This window comes from Arachis ipaensis, chromosome B6, assembly GCF_059453495.1.
Source record: "Arachis ipaensis isolate K30076 ecotype BB chromosome B6, ASM5945349v1, whole genome shotgun sequence".
NCBI lineage: Eukaryota > Viridiplantae > Streptophyta > Magnoliopsida > Fabales > Fabaceae > Arachis > Arachis ipaensis.
The window spans coordinates 130,105,895-130,118,166 of record NC_142441.1 but is presented as its reverse complement, the minus strand read 5'-3'; the positions used below and the strand labels follow the sequence as shown (position 1 = coordinate 130,118,166).

At 34.6% G+C, this 12,272-nt stretch overlaps 1 protein-coding gene across 1 annotated transcript; it reads right to left on the bottom strand.

The window, feature by feature from the left end:
* Window positions 1-9,737: 9,737 nt before the first annotated feature.
* LOC148562739 (uncharacterized) lies at window positions 9,738-10,484 on the bottom strand. The gene has a single exon (XM_088490978.1). It carries the CDS (start codon window positions 10,482-10,484, stop codon window positions 9,738-9,740), a length of 747 nt encoding a protein of 248 aa, XP_088347104.1.
* Window positions 10,485-12,272: the final 1,788 nt, after the last annotated feature.

The following is a 12,272-nucleotide window of genomic DNA, read 5'->3' as shown; positions in this document are numbered from 1 at the left end:
TCATTGAAAAGAAACGAAGAAAGATGAATACTGAAGAACAGAAAATTTAATAAAAAATTCTGAAGGAGAAGAAGGGTTAGTTTGAAAGCTATGAAGATCCAAACTTGTGTGCTCACTCTTTGAATCAATCTCTGATCGTTTATCCCTTTAATAGAGGAGTAAAGCTTTTAAAGCTTGAAACTTAGCTTAAACAATTGACTTCTTCTTCCCCAAATACAGCAACAGCAGCGCAGAAGAGAGATGAGACAGTAGCAGTGAATAAAGCTTACATGCATTCTTACCTAACCACTTCTCTTTCTTCCTTTTTCAAATTTCTTCAAGAATTTGAGCCATTCATCAATATTTTGGCTCCAAATTTGATTCTTGACTCTTGATTTGTAGCAGAGCTTTATAACCTCCAATATCTTGAAGTTACCAGTTCGATGCTTATGGGAGGAAAGCATCTTCAACAAGATATCAATAAAGCACATATATGGAATGATTTTTTGAATCACCTTCGAATGTGATCTTTACTTTTGAGCCCTAGCAATTGAATTTTTTCTTCTTTATCTTTTATTTCTTGATTTTGGTAACCATTTTTTCTTCTTGATTTGAGCCCTAATCAAAGCTAACATTTCTTGTTTATTCTTGAAAGTAATCATGTGGGTAAAGAAGAAAGAAGAAAGGGACTTAGTTCGGTTACAATTACTTTGGTTCAGATAGAAATGTGTTGGTATGGTTTGTGAGCAGCAACTATTTCCTTAGGCCATTAGTGAGTAAATGAATGCTTATAGGCCTGAACCTCTATTGTGCCTAATTAGCTTGTTATTGGGCCTATTTTGATTTCTATGATTTTCTGCACAATGAACAAATAAATCATACACCTAATTTTGGCTTTTAACCCAAAACAATAATGTTTAGTCATCATCCAATAATTGTTATTATTTTCTTAAATTCATCCATCTCTCCTTTAGTGACAAACATTGTAAAATAAATTGTAAATAAAAGAAATGAGAAGATGTTCATGAACTTCCCTTTGATTATTCAATCTTCAAGTTGAACTCTCCCTTTCTTTTATTCTGGTGGCTCCCCTTGAATGTTAGCTTTTTTTCAACCTGCGATAATCATTCAAGCAACATTTTTCATGCAAAAATATATACTCACAAATAATGCCAATTATCTAAAACAATTCGAACATCCATATCTACCAATCAAACCAATTGAACTAGCATGATAATTTATTTTTTAGAAGATATTATAAACTATCAATCTTAAAAAAAATCACAATTTAGCATCAACTAATCATAAATCAAATATCAATCAAAATAATAATAAAAAATAATTTAATCAAATATCTCAATCAGAGTGCAAGCAGTATGAACAATATGCAGCACCAATAGCTCATGAATTAAATAATCTACTAATTCATTTTTCATACTCAACTCCCCCTTTTATTATTAAGGAGGTGTAGTATTTCCTGCATAAAAGTTTGTTAGGCATCAAGAAGCGTATCAGTTCAAGTTAAATTTCTATAAGTCACTATTACAGTTATTCAAAATAAACTAAAAGTATCAAAGTAACATAATTGAAACAGCAAAAAAATAGTCTTTCATAATCAGTAGTAGTGACAAGGAGCTAGACATTAGATTTCTCATCCTCGGTTCCCAAGATTTTTTCTTCTTCATGTTCAGACAACATTTAGTCATCTTCCAATGATTCAATGTACTTTAGAAGTACTTCAACTCGACTTTGAGAATTCCTCAAAGAATTTTTATTTTGAATTGCAAGTCTCCTAGTTTGTTGACTTGAATTGATCATGTGCTTGGTAAGATTTACAAGTTCTTGCAAAACATCTTTGACAATACCATTTATTAAGTATTTGTTGGAAGTTGATATACCAGCAGCTGATGGAGGAGGGATATTTTCATCTTCTTCTTCCATAACCATGTCTCTAGCAGCTTTGTTGCCATCTCCCTTTGTTTGTTTGATTGCACCACCACCTTTAAGAGATGGAGTTTTATTCTCTTGTGTCTCATTGTTCAGATTAACACTAAAATACTCAAAAAATAAGTAAAAAATATGCCATATGGTAATGAAACATTTATCACTTTAGATATAGTCATACATATGATGCATCATCAGATATACAAATGGAATTTTAGTTTTGTTGACAATGGCATAGAGAACCAAGGTGTCGCAAAGAATGACCCGTTGATAAGAACCGCTTTGTGACAAGAGAATATGGGTAATAATACGGTGCAATTGGGCTTTAATAGGACCTAAAACTCTGTGGTTAGGAGTTACATCATCCATGAGAGATATGTTCTCATATATGTTGGCCAAAACATCCTTGTGTGATATGCCCAAATCATTCCACTTACCAAATAGGTAGACACCAACATCATATTAATTTAGGGCTTCACCAATAGATTCTTAGTTCAAATAAATTTCACGGCCCTTAACATAAGAGTGAACATATTCTTCATGGTAGTACATGTTGGCATAAAATTCTCGAACTAAATCTGAGTAAACTGACTTTTTGATTTCAAAAGGATCTTTTCAGTCCATATAAATAATATTTTCAACAAAATTTATCCTCTTTTTAGCCAGAGCCTTTAAATCAGCCACATAGGTTGAGCACAAAGTACGGTTAGATACTATAGCTCTATGAAATTCAAAATTCATGCTGGAAGAAAATTGAAGAGGATCAAAATGAGAGTCTGTAAGGTTACCAAAGTGAGATTTGAACCCAACAGGATCAAAGTTTGCAGGTTTTTTCACAGAATTAAGAAAGGGTCTACGGTTACCTTTGGTTGCTCTACTCAACGGTTTAGAACGTCTTTGTGGACGAGATGAAGAATGTGGAGGAGGAAACAAGGGTGGTTCTTCTTCTGTTATGGGCTTCTTTCCATTGGCGGCGTTAGCCCTGGAGTTCCTATCCTTTGGTGGTGCCGTTGATGGATGACAAAAAATTATCCTGGTTCGCGCCATGGTTTTGGGAACATGAGAGGAATGAGAGTGTATGTGAATGTGGGTGTGAGCTTGACCTTTTGGTGGAGGGTTCCGTGGAGTGCGATAAATACCAGTGCCTCTTCATGTATCTACCTTCTTTTTCATCTTTATAAATGATTAATGAATGCAGTTTTTGAGAGTTAATAGAGGTTGGATGAGAAGATGAGCACTTTTCTTTTGGTAACTGCTATAAATGTTTGTATTTTGAAAACACAAAAAGATATTTAAAAAAAATAAAAATGTGTTTCAAAAATAAATGACTTTGAAAATATATGCAAGCAAGCAGTTGAAAAGACAAGTCAAAAAATTTTGAAAAACTGAACTTGATTTGACTTGGTGGAGAACCCTAAAAGCAAGTATTTTGAATTTATGATTAAAACAATGAGGCCCACTTTATAAAAAAGAACTTCATCTTTTGGGCCCAATGGTAGTGTTAAAGAAATACAATGGACTACCAACAAGATTCAGCTTTGACCCATATTAATTTAAAAGTACCAACAGTCAGCCATATATCCAGGAAATCTAGAGGGATTCATCATCTGTCCAGATTTGTCTCCTGTTAACCTGAGAGACAAAAACAACCAGAGAGCAATAACATCAAATTAATTCAATGATCAACATAAATGATATCCAAGGCAGTTGTCAACTTGCAAAACCTATCTTCAGATAGTGGTTTGTAAATATATAAGCAAGTTGATCTTCATATTTTACAAATTGAATATCAATGGTTTCCTTTTGCACATGTTCTCTAATGGAGTAAAATCTCACTTCAATATGCTTGGTTTTAGAGTGCAAAACAGGATTTTTAGAAATTTTTGTTGCACTCATATTATCACACATTAAGAGAATACTATTGACTTACGATTTGTAATATGCAAGTTGGGTTTTAAGCCACAATAATTATGAACAACAAGAGAAAGTGGCTATGTATTCAGCCTTGGCTGTGGACAAGACAACAGTAGCTTATTTCTTGCTGGCCCACACGTTTAGTGACTGTCCAAGAAAGTAATTAATCTTTGAAGTGCTCCTTCGATCAATTGATCACTGGCAAAATCTGCATCGTAATAACCCACTATACAAAGCTCATTAGATTTAGGATACCAAAGACCAAAATCATAAGTGCATGTATATATCTAATGATTCTCTTGACGGCTGGAAAATGGGAGTCTTTTCGGTGTGTTTGGAATCTAGAACAAACTCCAACACTTTGAACTATATCCGGTCTAGAGGAATTGAGATACATGAGAGATCTGATCATTTTTCTATACCTTGTCTTATCCACATTTTTGCCATTTTCATCTTTTTCAAGTTTAAAATTTAGATACATTGTTGTGCTCATTGCTATTGAATTTACTAAACTAAATTTCTTAACCAACTCTTTGTTATATTTACCTTTGTGCACAAAAAAGTCACTAGGAGTTTGTTTGATTTGGATTCCTAGGAAGAATATGAGTTCTTCCATCATACTCATATCAAACTCACTAGTCATTAAATTTTCAAAATCAGCACACGGCTTTGTTAGCCGAGCTAAACACAATATCATGTACATAAACTTGAACAAGAATGAAATGATCATTAGATTCTTTAATAAAAAGAGTTGTATCTATGGTACCTCTTTGAAAATCATTCTTTAATAAGAAAAAGCTAAGTCTTTCATACCAAGTTCTAGGAGCTTGTCTCAAACCATAAAGAGTTTTAGAAAGTTTAAAAATATGGTTTGGGAAATCTTTGTTTCCAAAACCGGGAGGTTATGTCACGTATACCTCTCTATCACTAATACCATTTAAAAAGGCACATTGACATCTATTTGAAAAAGTTTAAACCCTTTGTGTATGACATAAGCAAGTAACAATCTTATTGCTTCAATTTTTGCAACCGGAGCAAAAAACTTATCGAAGTCAATCCCTTCTTCTTGATCTTATCCTTGAGCCACTAGTCTTGCCTTGTTTCTTGTAATTCTACCATTCTCACCCAATTTTTTCTGAAAGATCCATTTGATTTTCATCACTTTTTTGCCATTTGAGCTTGTGGTGCATGAAAATTAGAACTCGCACAACTTTACCGGCAAGTGTACCGGGTCGTCCAAGTAATACCTCAGGTGAGTGAGGGTTGATTCCATGAGGATTGTTGGATTGAGCAAGTAATAGTTATCTAGATGGACTTAGTCAGGCGAAAAGTAAAGAGAGCAGTTGTTGAAAACACATAAAATAAAATAATAAAGAAGAGCAATTAAAGGTTGGTGAAAAATCAATATAAGAAAACAGTTAAGGTCTCGGAGATGTTTATCTTTTTGGATCAATACTTCTTACCAACTACTTTAACAATGAATGATTCATTCTATGGCAAACTGTAAGTAATTAAACCCTAATTTCTTAGCAATTTAATCTTCTTTAATCCTACTAAAATACCACAAACAAGGTCAATTATTTCAGATCAGAGGGTGAAGTTTAGGAAAATAGTTTAGCGCCACAAAAACTCCAATTACCCAAAACTAACCGGATTTCATGTCACATATCCTAATTAGTCCAGGTAATTCACAATCTAGGAGGAGTGTTTTCAAGCTGTAGCTCAGGTGATCTTAGTCAGAGTATCACAAGAACTCATGTAGAAAAAGGGTCATACTTCTGTTCCACCTAATTTCATTAGATTAAGAATGAAAACACACCTTAGAATTGAATCAAACATATATTAAAATAGAAAAGTAATAATATTAATCCGTAGAAATAAATAGAGCTCCTAACCTTAACCAGGAGGTTTAGTTGCTCATAACTTTACAAAGAAAATAGGTTTCTAAAAAGTATCGAAGAAGATCTCCTTTAATCTAAGTGATCTCCTCGTTAAATACTAGAAAAAAATAACAATAAATGCTAAACCTAAAAAATATTATTTTAAATTAAAAATTACAAAAATAAGATAAGCCCAAGAAGTGCTAAAATCCACTTTGGAAGCCCAATTGATGTGAAATGGACAGCAAGCTGGCGTTCAACGTCAGGATTGGACATTGAACGCCCAAAGAGGAATTGCGCCTATGACTCCATGCCCCTTTGCTGGCATTGAACGTCAGGTTGGGCATTTAGTGCCTAAGGGGGAGTTGACAACTTTTTTGTTCCTTGCTCCAGGCTTCTCCAAACTGCTCCGAATTTCACCTAAAATCATAAAAACACAAGAAAAACTCAAAGTAGCATCCAAAGGTGAATTTTGCACTAAAACATAATAAAATCTAGCTAAAAACAATATAAAAACAACTAGAAAAAACGTATAAGATGCTCACGCATCAGCTTGGCACCAATGTGCAAACTTCATTTTTCTCAAATTGGATCATCTCCTCTTCCATTGCTTTGACCCATGATGGATCATCAAGGACTTTTTTTCACATTTTAAGGTTCTATTTGAGAGATAAGGGCAAGATCATTTTGACAATCACTAACAACAATTTTAGATATAATTTTCTTAAGCTTTTTTGGTGTACTAATAAAAAAGGTGTTTGGGTCATAAGGGATTTTTTTTTCTATTATTGCTTTCTTTCTTTTGTTTTGTTTTGTTTTAAGTATGTTCTAGACTTCTCCATACTTTGGGTGTGTTGAAACTTTTTTCCTTCAAAAAATTAAATAAATAAATAGAGATAAAAAAACTAATTTTTAGTAAGTCAAATTTTTCTATGGCAACACTAAAAAATCCGTTGGTAAATTAGTGTCAGATTCAAAAATCCGACAATAACTATTTTTTTTATCAAAGTTAATACCTTTATTGTAATCAGATGGTTCGATTACAATGTTCACAAAATCAAGGATAAGCATATGCAATAAACATAAATTAGGGGGACTCCTAAAAAAAAAATAATAATACCAAGCTAAAGCATTAAGGATTTAGAACAATAGGTCAAGATATTCTTCTATCTTCAGTTTCGGTGGCTATGCCTCCTAAGTCTTCCATACTCTTTCACAAATTTCAGAGCTTGGGACAGAATTTTCTCAGCCTCAACTATGCAATTCTCAAAGATGAGAGAGTTTCTGGACAACCAGATTTGCCATAGAAGGTAGCTCACTTGACTTAATTTTTCTTTTGAATCTTCTCTTCTCATCTCTTCCATCAACTGAAACCACCACTCCCATGGTTGTATATTTGGATCTCTAGGAATTACGCTAGCTATTGGTGATTGATTCCAAACTTGCATAACTTTCGGACAAAATATCAACGCATGAAGGTGCGTTTCCGGCAGTGAAGAATAGCGTGGGCACAAATTGGGGATCTGAGCTATCCTCTCATGAAGATTTGTCTTCAACGCTAGCCCTTCATGAGCAAGTTTTCATAGAAAGGCCTTAATTCTTGGTTGACATCGAACCTCCCAGATTCTCTTTCATAGTTGTCTTCTTTTGAATCTGGCATAAAGAGCTTCAATTGGCTTATGAAAAAACTTGTAAGCTACTTCATATCCCGTTCTAACATTATAATGACCTGAATCATGATTTATCCGAATGACTGAATCTTCACTTTTTTCAATGTCTATTTGGCAGATCTGTTGTGCTATGTTGGGTCTAAACACACTGTGAATGATATGTATATTCTAACCCCCTATCTCATTGAATAGTTGTCTTAGTCAAATCAAATTTTCATCACTGTAGTCTTCTTCCTGTAATCAGAATGGAGGTAAGTTACGAAACCATGGGACTTCTTTGAATTTTACTATACCCTGTGTTGTAACTTTTCATTTGGTACCTTGTTCCAAGACTTTCCTGCCTTCCAGTAAGCTCTACCAGGTCCAAGATGGTCTCAAATCCGGTTTTGCTTCCAAAAAAGAGGTAAGGCTAAAATATTTGCTTTTGAAGACTTTAAAAAACAAAGAATTTGGTTTAGTCATTAGTCTCCACCCTTGTTTTGCTAACATCGCTAGATTAAACGATTTGAGATCTTCAAACCCCATACCTCATTCCTCTTTAGTTCTGCTCATTGTATCCCAGCTGGTCCACTGAAGTTTTTTTTTTTTTCATTCTGTTTTTGACCCACCAGAATTGCATAATCATTTTGTGAATATCATCTAGTAAAATTTTGGGCAGTTTGAAACAACTTAGAGTATAGATAGGTATAGCACACCCCACAGCTTTGATTAAGATTTCTCTTCCGCTTGCTAACAATAAATGATGCTTCCAACCTTATAGCTTCTTTGAAACCTTATCTTTTACATAAGCAAATGTCTGACTTTTAGATATGTTAACAATAGATAGAAGACCCAAATATTTGTCATGTGCACCAATATTGGAAATTCGGAGAAAAGTAGCTAGTTCTTCCTTAATAGAATAAGGGGTATTTTTAATGAAAAATACTGCAAACTTACTGAAATTGATGATTTGACCACTTAGGGAGCCATACTGCTGAATAACATTAATCAAATTAACACAATTATGTGGTGTTGCTTTACAAAATAGTAAAGAGTCATTAGCAAATAAAAGATGGTTGACAGATGGACATCTACTGTTCAACCGAAGCCCTTAAATTAGATTATCCTGTTCTCCTTTGTGGAGCAGAAAGGATAGACCTTCTGCACATAATAGAAAAAGGTAGGGTGAGAGGGGATCTCCTTGCCAGAGCTCTCTACTTGGTTTAAAAAAACCAATAGGAGAATTTTCTACAATAACAGAATAAGAAATAGTAGTGACACATTCCTTCACCCATTCTATCCACTTCGACAAAAACCAAGCTTTTCATTGCGAAACACACAAAACTCCATTCTACCTGATCATAGGCTTTGCTCAAATCCACTTTTAGTGCTAAATCAGTGCTTCCAAAAGATTTATTCTTTAAAAAATGTATGCATTCATGAGCCACAAGAATATTATCACTAATAAGTCTCCCTCTAATAAATACACTTTAATTATCACTAATTATTCTTTTCATAAGAGGCTGCAAGCGATGGACAAGTACCTTAGATATAATCTTATAGAATATGGTGCTTAGGCTAATGGGTCGAATCTGTGACATATTTTCTACATTTGGAGTCTTTGGAGTTAGACAAATTTGTGTATGGTTGAAACTCTTTAGGATCTCTTCCTCCACCAACGAAGCTCTTGACTGCCCTGCACACATCCCCTCTAATGATCCTCCAATAGAACTAAATTTTTTTTCCGTGAATCCATCATCTAATGGGGCAGCCCCTGGGTTAATAGAAAAAGCTGTCTTCTTAATTTCATCTTCCCTAATCGGTTTAGTAAGGTGCCGATTAGTCTCAAAGGAAACCTTCTTTCTCAAACCAGCCAGCACATGGGAAGGATCTTGAGGATTCTCTATTGTAAACAACTCTTCAAAGTATCTTTGCACTATCGCCCCAATTGTTTCTGGGGTAGTACACCACTCTCCATTTTCATCCTCTAACCTCTATATATCTTATTTCTCCTATTTCTAACTTGACTCTTGGAGTAAAAAAATTTTGTGTTTTGATCTCCCCATTTAAGCCATTTGATTCTTGATTTCTCCCTCCGAAACCTTTCCTCCATAATACATGCATTACTCAACTCTTCTTCTAGCTGTAAGATCTCTATTTTATTAGCAGAGTTAAGATACTCCTTCAAGGCCAAGAGTTTAGTCGCAATCTTTTCCATTTCTTTTCTTGAATTTCCTACCCCCGAAGCTTGCCATTTGACTATTTCAGATCTATAACGCTTTAGTTTCTGAAATAATTGGTACATTAGAGAGCTAGAAATGCTTGTTTGCCACACTTCATTAATAATTGTATCTATCATATCCTCCCCACACTATCTCTCTTGAAACTTGAACTTCCTTTTACTCTTGATGGTTACTGAATTTGTGTTTAATAGCAAAGGGCGATAGTTTAAACCAATATCATCCAGACGTGTGATTGTAGCCAACGGATATTCCTCCCTCAGTTTTAGTGACGTAAAAGCTCTATTTAGTCTCTCTCTGACTGTTCTCTCTTGACAACTATGATTCCACCGCGTAAATTTCTCCCCCAGATACCCCATATCCACCAAGCATCCTTGGTTCATAAAGTTTTGAAACTTCTGAATGGATTGAAACGATTTTTTCCTTCCTCTCTCCTTTTCATCTGATGATAATATGACATTAAAATCACTAATGACAACATATCTGTCTCCTGGCTGCCTAATAATCTCCAGCAAGGCCTCATATTGATTATCTCTCAGCTGGTCAGTACTGTGTAGGTGAACTTCTAACATCTCCCATGTGATTCTTCTTTCTTGATCTTCAATTAAGAAGGATATATAAAATTCTGCACTTCTATTCACCTTCACCTTCACTCCTTCCTTCCATACAAGAGCCAAGCCTCCTGCTGCGCCGTTACGATTAACACAAAATATCTCTGAGAAACCCACACTTTTTAACTGTCTTTCCACTAACAAGGATTGGTTCTTTGTCTCACATAAGAACACAACCTCGGGAGAATGGGAATTTTGAATCTCTTTGATATTGTGAACTGTCAGGGATTTTTCCAAACTCTGACAGTTCCACATTACCAACTTCATAGCCCCGTGGGTGCCTTTAGTGGGTTGACACCCTCACCCCAATCAGCATTCCTCTCAACTGACTCTTCTTTCTCAATATGACCTTCCTCCTCCTCCTTCCTAACCTCTTCATTACGTTTCATCCCTATAATCGTCTTGATGTTTCCAGCCTCATTGCGTTGACGTGCTAAATGCTTAATCTTCTGCCTCTTGAAGCTCCTACAGTCTTTACTAGATTTGCTGTCCCGCTGGAATGTGCCTACTTCCTCCATATAAAATAGCTCTCCCCTTACCTCCTCAGCTCCTGCAGGGATATATTTCCTACTATTGTTTTGAGATAGGAAAATTGGTGATAGTTTGTTTGGATTATGAATGTGCAGGTCTAGTGTTGGGGAGTTTTGATTTTCTGTGTTAGGCTTGATGTGGATCATGATTTTTTTTATTGACGTCATTATAGGATACTTGGAAATTTTTTTTTATGAGACTAACAGGGGTTGACTTTTTGGTTAACTAATCTCCTTCTCTTTCTCTTTTATTAATGTTTGGGATTAAATTCTCCTTATTATCCTCCATCTCCCACCTTGTGAATTCTGCCAGTAGTTGAGAACTCCATTTATCCTCTTTTAGACTCAGATCAGCTGAATTTTTCAAGAATTTACTACAATTTCTGGAATCACGGCCAATAAATTCACAGAAACTACAATATATCTCTAGGTGTTCATATTTCAGTTGAACTTCAAAAATTTTTTTATTTGGACTAGCCATTCTAATACTCTGCTTCAGCGTGTGAGTGACATTCAAGTCAATCCTCACCTTCATGATCCGATCCTCTTTACCTCTCATCATGTAAGTCTCCACCTCCAGCACTTGACCCAATTTCTCTCCAATCTTACGAGCAGCCTCCTTCGTTTTGCAATGGTCTAGTATACCCTATAATTGGATCCAGGTAGGTATTAGTGAGTAATTCGCCTCTTCAATATTCATCTCTGTACTCCAGCACCTCACGTTAGATTACATATTGCTTAAAGATCCATGGAGATCCCTTTTCCACCCTTATCACATGACGTCTTTAGCGAAGAAGAATCGATAAATATTTTCACCATGGTATTTCAATCGAAATCCCTCTGGTTGGTTCCAGATCGCAGAAAATGCTGCCTCCATCATGCCCATACTGAAACTTCTATCTCACCATCAACCTTCCAACTAAGCTCCTTAAACAATTCTCTGATCTGATTTGATATCTTCTTCCTCTAAACACACTATCTCTTCTGTATTCTCCATACCAATCTGATCTCTCCTTGTACTCCCACCTATCTCGTTCATTGTGGATTAATAAGCACAAGTTAATCAGGAATACAACTATTTTAGCGTAAATAAAATTTGATTTTGAATAAACGAGTGGTAACAACCTAAAATCCTAGTAAGGTACTACACAAAATTTTAGCAGAATACATCTAACAATAACTATTACTAGTGTGTCTTTTACAAATATGGTACTCAAAATCTAATAGGATGAAAGTGATTTTTTTTTTAGTGACTCTTTGTTAGTGAAATAGCTTAACACTACATACATCCATAGCAAATTAACGTTTTACATATTTGCAATAACACTTTCTTTCTTTTTTTTAAGTTCAATTGATATAATACTTTTTTTTAAATATAAATATAAATAAAATTTTAGGATAGACAATTAAAATGATATGCAAAGTTTTATATCTCTGACAAAATATAATTATGAAGGATTCAAATAATAAATAAGTTACGAAATATATTAAAACGTGAAAAAAATAACACACATATTTTCAAAAA

Excerpts from the sequence above, each read along its gene's own strand:
- LOC148562739 (XM_088490978.1), bottom strand. The coding sequence starts at position 10,484 with ATGAAGTTGGTAATGTGGAACTGTCAGAGTTTGGAAAAATCCCTGACA.